General features: G+C 52.0%; 1 protein-coding gene and 1 long non-coding RNA gene across 3 annotated transcripts in view; one reads left to right on the top strand and one right to left on the bottom strand.

Moving 5' to 3' along the window:
* The window catches only part of SAMD11 (sterile alpha motif domain containing 11), a 109,306-nt gene extending 97,427 nt beyond the window's left edge, over positions 1-11,879 (bottom strand). The window contains exons 1-3 of the mRNA XM_065696615.1: positions 11,839-11,879; positions 9,684-10,495; positions 8,512-8,603 (exon numbers count right to left, since the gene is read on the bottom strand). Of these exons, the coding sequence (XP_065552687.1) occupies positions 8,512-8,603; positions 9,684-10,479 (888 nt within the window). The 5' untranslated portion in view covers positions 10,480-10,495; positions 11,839-11,879. The remainder of the gene's footprint in view (positions 1-8,511; positions 8,604-9,683; positions 10,496-11,838) is intronic.
* Positions 9,634-14,057, top strand: LOC136022828 (uncharacterized). 2 transcript variants are annotated; one of them, XR_010616342.1, is made up of 2 exons: positions 9,634-9,921; positions 13,841-14,057. It is a non-coding gene; the product is annotated as an uncharacterized LOC136022828 (long non-coding RNA). The 2 variants fall into 2 exon arrangements; XR_010616341.1 differs by lacking the exon at positions 13,841-14,057 and adding an exon at positions 12,759-13,028.
* The last annotated feature ends 1,572 nt before the right edge of the window (positions 14,058-15,629 follow it).

Genomic DNA, 15,629 nt, shown 5'->3' with positions numbered 1-15,629 from the left:
CTCACCCTAAACCCTATAATACTTAACAGTAATGCTGTACAATTTTTAAGCAACACTACTACTGTAAACTCCAGCTCATTGAACCATCACTGCTGTAGAGCCTTCCTTTGTCAGTGTGCTTTATGGTTAAGTGGGTGAATCACAAGGGGGAAATAAAAGAGGAATTGATATCATAGTCCCTCTGGGGAGTAGAAAACAAACTAAAAAGGCCCATGTTTGTGTGGTTCAGCCCATGTCACAGAAAAAGAGATCTCAAGAATTGCAGCTGTGGCGAACGGTGGGAAAAGTTATTGATCTAAAAGAATTCAGTTTTACTGTAAGGGCTGGTCCTTTTACTTATTTAATAAAGGTCTGGCATCAAATCACTGTGAATTTCAGGATTATCTAATTCCATCTAATCTCATTCAATCACGGATGCTCCAGACTGGAGCAGAAGGAATGCTTGCCCTTTCCTGTCTGCAGGGGCCATCTCCCGTTGCCCTGGCAACCCAGCAAAAGCAGCCTCAACAGGGCCGAGTACCACGGATCACATTCATCTCCAGCTAAAAAGAAAGGATGGGGTTGCAAGGGAGTTTGTGCAATTTGATGGGTAGAGATAGGCAGAACAGCAGCTACCACTGGAGTGGAATCTACTCATAACTCTGAATTATCAAGGCCCCAGAGACTTGGTGATAAATACAAGCTCCTAAGGGTAAGACACTCAGAGGCAGGAAGCCAGCCTGGTAAAGCAATCTGCTTGCCTTCAGAAGCAAGAGGAAAGTTTTCCACTAAGAAGCCGTGGTGATGGAGAGGCCCAAGTTAACTGAACCCATTTATAATCCTGGAGCTGCTTTCTGAATTCCCTGAAGCAATCACACTTCCCAGCACAAAACTGGGAACCTACACAAGCAAACACACCACTTGGTTGCAGGAGAAATAGTTCAGAAGATGCGTTTTCTAGACCAAAGGGCTGTCAAGTGTCTCTTCTGTCACCAAAACCTCTCAAGTTTTCCTGCTTCTTCATTCTCTGGAATCCATTCAGAAAAGTTCTACCTTCCTATCAGCACGAAATCCCACATACTGCCCATTGCCTTGCGTCTTAAGACCGTTACTCTGAGCTGATTAAATCTTACCATGAAGTTTCTTGGGTTTGGTTTGTTTTCTTCCATTTTAGAATATGATAAAACAGAAGGCTACATCAAGGCTCAGGCTTTTTTATGCGAGTGGGCATCAGTGCACAACTCGCCCGCAGCCCTCAATCTGTACTGAGGCACAGCTTTAAACTGCCACAGGGGAGACCGAGCTAAGCTCTTAGGCACAAGCTCTTCCCTGTGAGGGTGCTGAGGCGCTGGCACAGGGTGCCCAGAGAAGCTGTGGCTGCCCCATCCCTGGCAGTGCTCAAGGCCAGGCTGGACACAGGGGCTTGGAGCAACCTGGTCCAGCGGAAGGGGTCCCTGCCCGTGGCAGGGGTTGGAACTGGGTGAGCTTTAAGCTCCCTTCCAACCCAAACCACCCTGTGATTCTATGATCTCTAGCATGATGTGTAGCAGCACACATGCAGATGAACAACACCTTTTCCTGGCAAGTGCTCCACTGAAAAAAGCAAGGCTGGTTGTGTGAGCCCCTAGCCTGATGTGACACAGTGCAGCAGGCACGAGGACAACAGCCTGCACTGACATCCATACACATTACACCAAGGTGATCTGGCTTGTTGGCAAATGCTGCTGCAAGTTTCTTTCTAGCTGAAGATGTAAAAGATTAAGAGAGCCACTTTTGTATATGGACTGAAGCTACCCTGATATCTTAAAATGAGGGATTTGATGCGCACGAGTATCTTCATACAAGTAACAGAGCGAATTCAGGCTTGATGGTATTCCCAGACCCTGTGACTGTGTAAGCATGTGCAAAAGAAAGTGAAATCGGTAAAAGCTGAAAGTTCCACGTTGACTAGAGGCAAAAGATATGAGCAAGAACCCTTTTTTGTATGCTTGGGAATTGCCTCCATCCATCCCTCCCCGTCCTCAGACATGCCACAAGAAAATCCCCGATCAGATTGTATTTATGACCCAAGGGAATGTGTCATTTCCTCTCAGTTCTCCCTGGTTTGTTAAAATAACAGAGCCAAAAATAAAAGGAAGGAAACGCATTGCTCCAGCAGTGGAGCTGGTACATGCAGAAGATTCACCCTCACACAAGAGGAGTATGAGAGTAAAGCAGAGGTGCTTAACATGCCCTCTGTTAAAACAGAATCAGAATGGTGTGGGTTGTAAAGGACCTTAAATCTCATCCTGGGCCTGCTTCTTTGTTCCCCTGTCCTGTAAGTGAACCAGAACAAGCAAACTGAAAGGATCCTCATCTCTGCAAACTCCAACCAGGTGATGGCTTTAAACCTCAGGAAAAGCAAAATGAACCAGTTTATGAGGGAGTTAATTCTGATCCTATAGTCATCTCTGCCACTTAGATCCCAGGTTCACTAAAGGCATTTGCCACCAGGCTCCAAATTAGCACCGATCCCTTTGAATAAGGCCAGCAAGTGTGGACATAGACCACTGCAAATTAAAAGCAGGTGCCTGTGCCCTGAAGCAGCAGAGACAGCCCTAAGCAGTTTAATGACATCTCTAAATAATTTTGACAGCAAAATTACTTATCCTATGTCACCTTTACACTGCCCTTGGCACGCCACTAACAAGATGATGCTGCTTTCCTAGTTTCTATGTATTTATTTCACTCTGTTTCTTCCCCTTCCTTTCCTCAGACCAGATGATTTTCCAGCTCTGATGGAGTTCAGTGCAACTCCACAGCAAGCAGCACTGGCTCATCCTGCCTCTGCTGACTTAGTGTGTAAAACTCACCCAGGAGAGGAGGGCTTGGAAACTGACTCTTCCTACAGCTGAGCCCGTCAGAGAATGCCATGCCACAGTGCCAGGAATCATAGAATCATGGAATGGTTTGGAAGGGATATTAAGCTTATGCAGTTCCACCCCCCTGCCATGGGCAGGGATACCTCCCACTAGAGCAGCTTGCTCCAAGCCCCTGACCTTGAGCACTGCCAGGGATGGGGCAGCCACAGCTTCTCTGGGCAGGTTGAAGCCATTGCCCTGATGCAGCCTGTGTTGGCTCTTCCAGGGCATCAACACCACACAGCTGCAGGATGAGGACACCCCTCCTGCAATCCCAGCAGGAGGAAATTTGCTCAGTCCAGGTATAACCCCTCACACATGCCAACCTCAGCATAAGTGTTCTTTCACCCTGTTCCAGAGAGGCCCAGCTTGGCTGGTTACTCACAGACACTAACCTGAACTCACAGATGGATCTTCCTCTGCTCTTGTATCACGCAAGACCTTTTGCATTCAGTTCCTCATCACTGCTCACTGGAACAGCAGGTATCTCCACTACAGCTCTGACGCCACAGCAAACCTCCTCTACTTGGAACTCCTTAAACCCCCCTGTACAATGACATTACTTTCCTAAGCCGTAGCTGCTTACACATCTCTGCCGTTCACTCACAAGGCCGCAATCCAATTAATATTTTCCTTTCCAGAGGGTATTTAATAATCCACAAAATTAAATCCTTCAGTATTGTGCTGGCACTCTCAGTGCCACTGATCCGCGTTTGTCCTGCCTCTGTGTAAAATAATAACTACTCATTTTACTGGTGCAATCCCATCTTCCCAATCCCTGGCAATGCACATAATGCTATTGCAGTGTGTCCTGTTCCTGAGCCGAGTCTGAGGACCAGTAGGAGTAACTGCCACACTGATTCCCATTCCAAGCTGTCAAGTTTTCCCCTGTGAAGTGCAGGCTGACCCAAGAGCAGTTGATTTTAGGGATGCTCCTGGGAGAGAAGCAGACATACATGTGCCCTTGGATTAGAAGCCCTGCATGCTGAGGCTGTGGGCTCCTGCTCAGCATCTCTCTCCAGAGTCCTGATGGGATGTCTGAGTCTCTCCCCATTTGAGAGCACAACATACCTCACCTCCAGCTTCTCTATAAAGGTGATGTCTGTCACATTCTGAATAGACTTTTGTTAAGGATTCAAGTTTAACCTACAAGCCTGCAAAGCAACACACATGCTCCAAAAATGACTTGAGTGAAATCCATTAAAAACCCAAAACAGAACCAGAAAACCCTGACAAACAAACAGAAAAACCCCAACCAACTCAAACCACTCCAACAAAAGCCAACCTAAATTGTGCTGGATTAAAAGCAACAATCCGAATCAGCATGAAACCACAAATAAAAATCAACAGACTGTGCCAAAGACCTTGGGGGATAACAAGGTTTATAAGTCTGCTTTGCAGAGGGGCATTTTCCACATTCATAAGGCAGCCCCCAGGGACACGAAGGCAAAGCTATGAAAACAACCCCCTTCACATAAACCCCAAGGTTCTCCAGCTCCACTCTTTAAGTCTACAGCAGCTAAATCCAATCTAGTCAGTTAAAAGTAAAATTTCAGGCTTAATCCTGCCTCTACAGGCAGCCAGCTACATTTTCCAGCAGGCAGAGTGCTCTTCTCATAGGAAAGTTCACTTGAAAGACACATGTCCAGGGTGAGATTCCCCTTTTTGGGCCAGCCTCTGATGGATCCCACAGCTCCATAGCCCGGAGAGCTCCCTTCCTTCCCCCAGCCCAGTTTTCCAGGCAAAGCCATGGAACAGGCTGATGTCCAGGAAGGCATCACCGGGTAGTAGAGGCAATGTGGCTGCAGGCAGAACCCACAGCACAAGTCACACAACCCCGTGCTCCAGGGTAGATGTGGAGCTGCCTCCACCCTGCCCCTCTGAGACAGGAAGACAGGAGAAAGCTCACTCTTAGGGCTAAATACCAGAGATCCTGCTGGTTGCTGGCATTCAGGTTTTGAAGTTACTTTTCCCAGCTTTGACAAAGCCTTGGACTAATGCCTTAACCTCAGGGGCAGCGAAAGAAAACAACAACGATGACGACGAGAAGCAAAAAGCATCAGATAAATAGAAGCACATGTAAATAAAACCAAGAGCAAAACACAGCCCCAGTAAGGAAATGAATTTCCACTGCCAGTGCCCAAGCTGCGCAGGATCACTGTGTGTGACAGGCAACAAGGGAGATGGGGCAAAGCCCCAGTCACTGTGTCATGTTTTCTGTTTGAACATGGCCATATCATGACAGCTTTCTGAAAACTCACCTTCTCTACCCTCACACTCCAACATGGGCTACCTTTCCGAGACCACATCCAAGAAAAGATAGGAAAAGAAGATGAGGAGCAGCCAGTGCCCGGTTCTAAGGTACTTTTAGAGGCAGCATGTCTAGTACGAAAAACACAGTATGCGTCACACTGGTAAGAGAAACAACCTTAGTATATCCATTGAATGGAATTCTGTTCCTCTGTTACACTGGGTAGGTGGTGCTGGACTTTGCCAATCTAAGACTGTGTTTTAGCAATGAAGATTTTAGTGCTGTTCTCAAGACCATTTAGGCTTCTCCTTCCCTCTGGCTAAGATAACCAGTGCCAGTGAGGACACCTCCAACCCCAGCGTGGTGTGGGGCTGCAAGTGGAGATGGAGAGAACAGCTGAGGAGCTCTCGAGCACAGGCGAGGGTACAAAGCCAAGGGGACAGGGATGCCGGCAGCACAGCCACGCTCCTGAAGGGCTCAGCGGGGTCTCTGCAGAGCTGGGGAGGGGAAGCAGGCAGCAAAGCACACACAGGCACCGCTTCCCTGCCGGCCCCTGAGCCACGCTTCCAGCCCCCAGAGCGGCCCCGGGGGCAGCCTCCGGCGCTCGCCCATTCCCGGGGACCCCCCCCTCCCCGCATCCCTCCCGCCTCTGATTGATGGCTGCTGCCGGCCCGGGGGAGGAGGCGCCAGCGCGACCGGCTGCTCCCCTCCGCCTGCAGGAAACCGGCGGTCGGTGGCGGAGCTGGGCCCGGCGCCGGCCGCTGTCTGCAGCTGCAGCAAACGAGCTGCGACGGGGCGGCGGGGGGCGGCGGGGCCGAGGTGGGGGGGAACGGGGCCGGGACCCGGGGGGGGGCCCCCCGCCGGGCTCGGTTTCATTGCGGGGAGCAGGAGCAGGCGGCAGGGAGCCGGGAGGGGACACACACATGGACACACATGGGCACACGGTTCCGCTCGGGCTCCCTCCCCGGATCGGTTTTCCTGGCCTATTCCCGCTGTCCAAGGACTGATTTAGGAGCAGCTCCCCGGCATCATACCCCCATGTGGTAACACAGGAGAGCAGGAGCCAGGCACTGCAGGTCTCTATATACCTATAAAATACACTATAAAAGACGAAATATTTCTACATTTGAGAGGAAACAGCCCTTTGATCCCAGTGGTGCTTGAAGAGGTGATCACCGAACACTAGAGATAAACTGTGCTCCGTTTTTAAACCTCTTCCTTGGGTAACTGCTTAATGGGTAGTCCAAGCAGTTGGGACAAGGCATGAAAGAATTCCGGGTTCAAAATGGGGATCCGTCCCTTGGTCAAGTGTATGTCCTAACTACAGCACAGAAAATGCAGCCAGCACCCAGAAACAAGAGATGTAATAAAAGCTCTCACTGGTGTTTGTCCTCGCTCTGCAAACTCTGATACCAACCCTCCTCTAACTCATTTATTAAGATGGGGATGTGGCAGGAGGCAAGTCCAGATGGGTTTATTTTGCCCTTCCCAAAACCCTTTTTCTCCATCCGAACTTGTCCTGTTCAGTTCGTAGAATCAATAGAATCCCAGCCTGGTTTGTGTTGGAAGGGACCATAAAGCTCATCCAGCTCCAACCCCTGCCATGGACCCCTTCCACTGGAGCAGCTTGCTCCAAGCCCCTGTGTCCAACCTGGCCTTGAGCACTGCCAGGCATGGGGCAGCCACAGCTTCTCTGGGCACCCTGTGCCAGCGCCTCAGCACCCTCACAGGGAAGAGCTTCTGCCTAAGAGCTCATCTCAGTCTCCCCTCGGGCAGGTTCAAGCCATTCCCCTTGGCCTGTCCCTACGGGCCCTTGTCCAAAGCCCCTCTCTCCCGGTTTCCTGCAGCCCCTTTAGGCACTGGAGCTGCTCTCAGGTCTCCCCTTAAGCAGCCTTCTCTTCTCCAGACTGAACCAGCCCAACCACTTTTAAAGACACTTGCTTCACACAACACTGCCTTCCCATCTGGAGATGCACAACATCCCTGTGCGACTACTGAAAACACGAGGAAAGTGCAGTGTGTCATTCCAGCTACCACCCAATGCAACTCAGCACGCAGAAAGACCGTGTCACCTGGCCAGAAACTTCCCAACACCACCAGCAACTGCGGCCTGCAGGTAGCTGGTCACCGGCCGCTGATCCACGCAACTGGCAACTAAACCACATGCAAAACCCAAACCTGGAGAAAGCTCATTACACCACATTGTGCCTTGCCTTACAACTCATGAGTCCATTGGGTCTATGTGGTTTGTTGGGTTTAAATACCACAGTGATGCTTCAGCACAGCAAGTCCTCGTAAGCTCACTAGGCAGCACTTGCTTTGGAATGGACCACTGCTACACAAACAGGAGACTCACATCACACAGGTGGCACCTTCACATTGATTTATGTAACTTGATTATTGCTCAAAGGCCCTTCCCGTGTCAATGCAGGCACACACGTGGAAGCCAGGACTGTATTTGTACACAGAAGCATGCCAGCACAGAGACACTAGGCAGGAATGAATTACATGCACAATCCTGTCATGCAGCATCATAAAGATACTGCAGGTGGGAAGAGATTGCCCATTTGATCCCCAAGAAATGGCTGATTTCAGTGGCTAACAGCATGGAACTTCCCAGCCGCAGCCGTTCCCCAGCGCTACTCACAATGTTTCAAGTCACGGTGGTTATTTCAGACCCAGAGCTGCTTTAGTTCCACAAACCAACAGCGCTGTCATCCTGTCACTGCATTTATGGCTATTTTTACACCTGATGAACTGATTTTAATGCCTGCAGTTTACTACAATTTCAGTAGCTTTTTATTTGTATCACCAACATCTTTTTCATGAAGATGCTTTATAGAGATTCTGAAAGTCTCAGGGCAAAGGCAAGACAGCAAAAACCACAAGGAACTCCGAAGTTGGGAAGAGCAAATCTGTAAAAGCAGTAACTGATCTATGACATGAATGCTGCAGTAGTCACAAGTGCTCAGTTTAAGCTTGTTCCTCTTACCTAACGAAATTCACCAATGGCTGGTAACCTGTGGCTGTTCTGACTCTATTATAATTCCCTTTTGCTTTATTCAGCCACTTCACACCTTGGCACAATCCACTAAAATGAAGGGGTGATGGGGAAGAGGCTGCTGGATGGTTTTTAAGTATCATTTTAGTTGTCGGCAGCTGCCCCTGAACACCAGACAACGGTAGCGGGTGCTGCATCCTCCAGGTCACACATTGCTCTGTTGGCAAACTCCTCTTTGTAGGGCACACACTAGGGACTGACAGCTCCCAGCCCACATTGATCCCGGTTTCACAATCACACAAGGGATGGGTTTTAAGGGAAGGAGGCGGAGGAGAGGGGAGATGTCTTAACTAAAGCACATAGTTTAACAATAATCTTACCACTGGAGACGAAATTCGACACCCAGGGCAATCACAGATTGGAGGATGTACCTGTAAGATTCCTTTGGACATAAGAGTCTTCAAACTTTTCCCTAGATGCAGAGATGGAGAAGAAGAAAGAGGATCAGCGCGTTTGTAAACGGCTTTAGGAAAGGGGGGGAGCACAGCACGCGTCTGCTCCCATGCAAACACCCCTCCCACCGCCGCCTGCCCCCCGCAGCGCCCACAGCCCCCCCGCCGTCCGCAGCGCCGAGGGGCAGCGCAACCGTCGCTCCGTGCCTCCCCCCCCGCTGCTCCGTGCGTGTCACTCGGTGCTCCTCACTCACCCCGGAGGAACCGGCATCTCCCGGGAGCCCGGCACTGAACGAGCAGCAGAGAGCGGAGTAACGGCACTAAGTTACTGCCCTTCCCTGCGCGGACCCCGGGCTGACACCCCCCGCGCCCCGCTAATTGCGTGCGGCACCGGCTCCCCCCCCCCCCGCCCCGGGGCCAGCCGGGGTCCCCGCTCTCCACCTGCCGCCAGCACCAGCGGCAGCTCCGGGTGCCGGGACTGCGGCGCTGGCTCGGGCTGCGCCGCGGGCGGGAGGGGAGGGAAGGAGGGAGGGAAGGGAGGGAGGGATGGATGGAGGCAGGGCCGGAGCCGTCAGCAGCCGCCGCGGAGGTCCCGCCGCCACCCAGCTGCGGGGAACACCCCCCCTCGTCCTCCCCCCCGCGCCCCGCCCGCCGCCCCGCCGGGGCCTGTCCTCGCCCGGCCGCTCCCCGAGGCTCTGCCCGCTGCCGCCACCGGCACCGGCGGCTCCGCGCCCCGCCGAGCGGCGCCCGCAGGCGCGCTGTGCCCCGTGTCCAACCGGCCAAAGTTCCCTCCGGGGGACAGGAGCATCCCCATCCCCACCCCCCCCCCTTCCAAAATAACCCCGAACTGTTCCCCAGTCGCCTGGAAAACTTACTGCGGAGAGCCCGGTACCGGGCCGATACGGGAGAGGGGACCCGGGGGAGTGATGGGGACGGGGGGGCACGGAGGGGGAACTTATGTCCCGGCTCTCCCCGTGTGAGCGGCGGTGAGAGCACGGCTCCCGGTTCAGAAGCCCGGGGGTTGGAGGGAGAGAAGGGAACGGGGGGGGGGGGGGGACGCCGCGTCCGGGAGCCCCGCACACACCGAGCAGCGCCTTTACCTTTGTGCCTGATGCTGCGCTTCCAGTCCTTGGCTGTCTCCCTGCCACTGACAAACTGGAACTCGTTAGGGGTGAGCCACTCTCCCCGGTACCGGATGGAGGGTCCTTTGCTCCCCTGGCACAACTTATTGATGTAGAGCAGCGCCTTGTTCTCCCCGCACTCCACCTCGATGCAAGGCTCTCCGTTGTCAAAGAAGGGCTGGAAATCCGGGATGGAGGAAAACCTCTCCAGCATCAGGTCCTCGGGGAGGTGGTGGGGGTGGTGCGGGTGGTGCGGGTGGGGGCGGTGGGTCTCATGGAAGCCCAGGTACGCACGGGGGGCAAAGAGCTGGTCGTAAGCCGGCGGGTGCGGGGCCACCACCGGCATGGCAGCGGCGGCCAGAGGGGCGAGATAGTCAGGTAAGGTTTCCATGGGCTGGTTAAAAGCTGCCAGGGCCATCTCCTCCCTGTCAAGTCGCTCCTTCTTGATCGCAGGCATGGTGCTGCCGCGCTCCCCCGTCTCTCCGAAGCACAGTGGCTCTAATGTCTCCGGTTCAACTTGCCCCCGCTCTGGCTGGAGTTGGGATGAAATGCGCCAGCGGCAGCAGCAGCAGCAGCAGCAGCACAAGCACCTTTGGCGCCCGGGTGCCGGAGGTGGCTGGGATCCCCCGGAGCAGCCCGCTAACAAATCTCCTGGGCTGGCTCCCCAGCGGAGCTGTCTGGGATCCCTCTCCCACGGAGAGGCGGCTAATGTACCGTAGACCCGGGAGCTGCTGTGTGGCTCGCAGATCAGCCCCTCCGGACCAATACCTGACATCTCGGAGAGGTCTCTGCTGCCGTAGACATTATTTTGGTTTAAAAAAAAAAAGAAAAAGGAAAAAAAAAAAAAAAAAAAGAGCTTATTGATTCCCCCACATCGACCCACCTTCCACCAGGCTGGAGGGTTCCCCGCCGCCCACCCAGCCCCCCTTTTCGCCCTCCTCTCCCCCCCCCCCACCCCCCTTTCTTCTTCTTCCTTCCTTTAAACTGACACCTGGTTTATTTATTTATATGCAATAATTAAAATTAAACGCTGCGCTCCCGCCGCCTCGCCGCCAGCCCCTCCCCGCCCCTCGCCGCCGGCGCCCGCCGGCCGCAGGGAGCACACGGAGCCGGCTCGGCGGTGCCCGGTGGTCCCGGTTCTCCCGTTTGCCGGACGGGGAAGTTTGCCGGGGGCTGCGCTGCTCCACCTGCAAAGTGCAGCCGCTCCCGGTCCCACCGAAGCTCTACGAGCACACTGGGGGGGGCGGGGGTAATTCCCACTCCCGCACATGTTAAACCCGGGTATGTCAGGACGGACAGAGGGATGTATCCCGATGCACACGCACGGACACACCGACACGCACTGCAATAAGGGCACCGCCGCACACTGCCCCCCGGCCCCCAGCGCCCCGCCGCGCCGGCACAGGCAGTTATCGATCGGCGCTCAGAAGTCACCGGGTAGTTCAGACACTGCCCAAACCCGACCGCCCGCCGCCGCCGCCGCCGCTTCCCCAACTTGGCCCATTTAAAGAGCGGAGGCGCTTGCGAGCGACGAGCGGCGGGCGAGGGGGTGAGCGACGGGCGGCGGGGACAGCGCCGAGGAGGGAGCCGACGGAGCGGGGAGGAGGGCTCGGGGGCTCCGGCGGCCTTTCTGCTGGGTGGGTGAGCGTCCCATGAGGGAAGAGAGTAATCGGGGAGTGGTTTGTGTTAAAGGGGCCTTAACTTAAAGCTCACCCAGTTCCGGGCAGGGACCCCTTCCACTGGAGCAGCTTGCTCCAAGCCCCTGTGTCCAACCTGGCCTTGAGCACTGCCAGGCATGGGGCAGCCACAGCTGCTCTGGGCACCCTGTGCCAGCGCCTCAGCACCCTCACAGGGAAGAGCTTCTGCCTAAGAGCTCAGCTCAGTCTCCCCTCGGGCAGGTTAAAGCCATTCCCCTTGTCTGATCAATGCACAACCCATGTGAAAAAACACAAGGCGGCAGGCCAAAGCCTTTTCCTTCCCATACAATGATACAGCACAACTTGGGAGAATGGTGTAACTTTGTTTTCCATTGTAAGCCATGGCACAAAGTCCACCTGAAAGTGCCCTGAGAGGACGACATGATCCCGAATTAAGTTGTGTGGTGGTTACACATCAACAAGATGGAGTTCCCTACCTTTGGATGCTCAGCAGGATCAACTGCAGGAAGGATCCTACCTGGAAGGGAAATAAAAGTATCCCCTTTATCCCCTTAAAGACAGTACAAGAGCTGTGCCCCACAAGTCTTACACAGTGGCAGAACAGTGACAGTTCTGTGTGAGCTGTGGCTTCAAGTTCCCACCACAACAACAGGAAGTTCTTAGCTTTGTCCCAAGATGCCACAGAATCATGGAATAGGTTTGGCTGAGATCCTACAGGTGGTGGGTTTGCCCCCTTAGCTCTCAGGTGACAAGTACCCCTCTCTACAGAAAGCACACTAATGGACAGACCGCTTGTGGGATGAGCTATTGCTTCACATCAGTAAAGGCAGAGGAAACTGCCTCTCTGAGGTTCTGCACATCTGGGAATGGAATCTAGGCCCCAAATCACAGTTTTCTCTTGACACTACTTGACCATGATCCTTCCTTCTTGCCTATTTATTCTCAAGCAATGCAAGCTCTGGGAGCCATCCTTGTTTCTTGCTCTAATGAGAGAGGCAGACACACATACACATCAAACCTCTCATTTAGGCTTTCAGGCTTAGGCTCTTGCTCTTAATGCTTCTGATTGCTCAAGATGATGGGGAAAAATCACTTTCTATTATCACCTAATGAGCCAAGGAAAATGCTTGGAAGAGGCTCTGGGAGACACAGGCTTCTCTGTGGGAGCATGTCAGAGGATTCTGGATGGAGGCTTGCTCAGAAGGCCGTACAGTGAGAACAGTCCCAGCAAACTTTCACACCTAGAACTGCATTGAGCAACCTGCTACAGGCTTAGAACTACCTCAGCCCTCTTTTGACTCCATCTTCTTTGTAACTTGGCTTCACGGCACTGATTTGTGTTCACTTTTTAGGGGAGTGGGTATTTTTTTCTCAAAGCTTGCTTGCTTTTATACAGCCGCAAGAGTTACTGCTCTGCTTCCACCTCTGTTCTGATGACTTCACCTCCAAGCACAGAGCTTGGCCACAGCCTTCTCCAAAGTCTGCCTCCAGGAGGGGTCACAGGAGAGCAGAATAAGAACAGCCTTCACCCTCCAGGAACAAATCCTGTGGTACTTCCAGACTCCTCAGATCTCTGTGGTTTGGATGCACACTCAAATTTATCAACAGCACTTTGCATTACCATTCAATCTTCCCCTAATAAACAGCTCTACGAAACCTTTCCTAACCTAGAGAACTGTTATTTACCTTGTATTTTAAAGGAAAAGGTGACTTGCTATGGGACTTTCCCACTGCATATAAACCCAGCTGCTTTTTACCGCTAAAGCTATGCAGAGGTCCAGGACTGGAAGAGTAAGACCTCATGATGGTGGCTTAATATGAGGTGCATGGCCTGGGCCAGGCAGGGTTTCTTGCACACATATAAGTGAGCGAAGGGAAGCCTGCGGGATTCAAGAGGCACAGATTCAGGCTGATCCTGTCAGTCTCTTACAAGCACTAGACAGTCCTGTCTATCCCTCCCCACTGCAATACAGAACTCTGTATTGTGTAAGAGCTCTATCTGGATGTCTGACTTCGACAGCAGGAGTCTGAAGCTGAAACAAAATCTGGATCCTTTATTCCTCTCAGGTCAAATGTGTCAGCAACTGCAAAGAGCTAGCTGTGCTGTACAGCACTTTACAGGAAGAGATGGTGCGTCAAGCACAGGCCTGAAAGTTAACAGATAAGGATTTTCCTCCTTATTCCATCACTGCTTTCATGAACAAATTACTTATGCTGGATATGCCCCCATTATTATTCTTCTGGTAAAGCAGGGGAACCTTTCTAAATGTAATTTGTTATTTACATGTGTGACAGAAAACCTCTACGATTCTAACTGAGATCAAAGGTCCTTTGTGTTGTGTGTTTTAAAAACTCATTGCAGATGCAGGCCCTGCCCCTTTACAGGAAAGACAGGTTCAGGCTGGGAGGAGACACCCAGGAACATGTACAATGACCAGCCCGAGTTTAGAGACTAACCCAGAGCTTCTGTCTTTGCAGGATTCCAGCACTGATGGCATACCTGGCACGATGATCCTCTGCTAAATGAACAGATCCAATGTTCTGTCAGCACAGATGCATCTACAGCACTGGTCTTAGTGACCCTGGCATAGCAAGTCTGTAGCATGAGCTTCTCACAGTCCAAAGCTAACCATGCCAGCAAAGTTGTGTCCCGTACACCAGAAGAGCTCAGATAATAAACCAGGTCTTTCAACAACTGGTGTAGTAACCACTGAATCACATTGTTTCTCCCAAAGAAGTAGGGGTGCTTAGCCTTTTAACTGGGAGTGAATCACCCTGACACTATCACACCAGTGATGGAAAGCAACAACTCTGTCCCTACGACATCACTCAGCCTACTGAAGACAGGGAAGGAGACCAAAGAGCCACACCACCACCTCCCAAACCAGCCAGATCCATGCCTTCCTTAGTCCCTTCCACAGTCTCAGAGGACATCAAGGCTGTCTAGCAGCCAGGATTCACTGTTCCTGTCTTTTATTCCTGGTCTGGCCCAGCTGTGTGCTCGCTGCATGTGAACAGCCAGCCACTGAGTCCTGCTCAGCGGGGTCAGCATTGGAGGTAACAGTAGCCTCAGGCCAGACTGCTTCATTACCAGAGGTATTTTGACAGCCCAGCAGCAAAAGCAAGGCAGGGAGTGCTCAGGTGGGTGTTAAGGGGAGGAGGGTTGGGAAGGAGGATGTTGGAAAGGGATTTGCCTCTGAAAAACTCCTTTCTCAGGGACTGCTGGGCTGTACCCTTTTTAATCCCACTGATACAAACAGTGCCTTCTGCATCAATGGAGTGGAGTGGAAAAGGAGCACCATTGGAATTCAGAGGTTTTTCTGTCTCTTGTGAAAGTAGTGCCATGGTAGCACAGAATTACACAACAAAGCAGAGATATAAATTGCACACGTCCCTATCTAATGCTGGAATTTCATCTTAAGCCACCATTGACTGTCATCATTTCAGTCAATGGTGGGTTAAGAAACTCTCTTCTCATCAAACTATTCTCACAAGATGCCTCTTCCAAACCACCTTCCCTGTATAGCTATGTAACCAGGAGATAAGTACTCAAAACCTAGAGGAATTCAATCTCTGTTGGGGAAAAGCAAGCAAGTTTTATCTGGAAGGGAAGGACTAATTCCAAACTAGCTGCTCTGTTCTTCTAAATACTAAGTAAGTTCCCATGCATGGAATATGTTTTCTGTTCTCCCTCTGGTTTGGTATAGTGGTATGCTGGGCTGTAACAGTCACCTGGCCTATAGCTCAGAGACCTTTCCATGCTGCTGCACACACTGCACAGCCAGAATCACCCTCAACAGCTCCAAGAGGCTGTGCACCAAGTGACCACCTTCCTTCGTGATGTGCTGTCAGGGGATGGAAAACCTATCAGATGATAGAAGCACGGATTCATCTGTCTTCCTTATTGGTTGAAGTTCAGGTCTGTTGTGGTAACTTAGGTCAGAATCAGCCCTGAGATCTCTACAACAAGAAGTTAAAAGGGCACAATCCATTAAAACCAACAGCACATTTTTCCTCACTTCACACCTCAGTGTTCTAGTCCCCCATAATACAGCAAGAGATTGCCCTTCTCTGCAAAGCTTTTGGAAAGCAACAAGTTTAGCTACACACAAGGGATGCTCCATGATGTAAAAAAAGCACTTCCACAAACCACCAGTGGAATAAAGCCTTATGTATCAAAGCTGCTGTTGCAGTAACCATTCTCTCTGACCCTTTACTTCTAAGGCAAGAGCTGCCTTCTTTTCAGTTCTAGTTGTTGGACAGCTTC

Source organism: Lathamus discolor, chromosome 16 (assembly GCF_037157495.1).
Source record: "Lathamus discolor isolate bLatDis1 chromosome 16, bLatDis1.hap1, whole genome shotgun sequence".
Taxonomy (NCBI): domain Eukaryota; kingdom Metazoa; phylum Chordata; class Aves; order Psittaciformes; family Psittacidae; genus Lathamus; species Lathamus discolor.
Note: the sequence above shows the minus strand (reverse complement) of the source record. Positions and strands in the feature narration are given on the sequence as shown.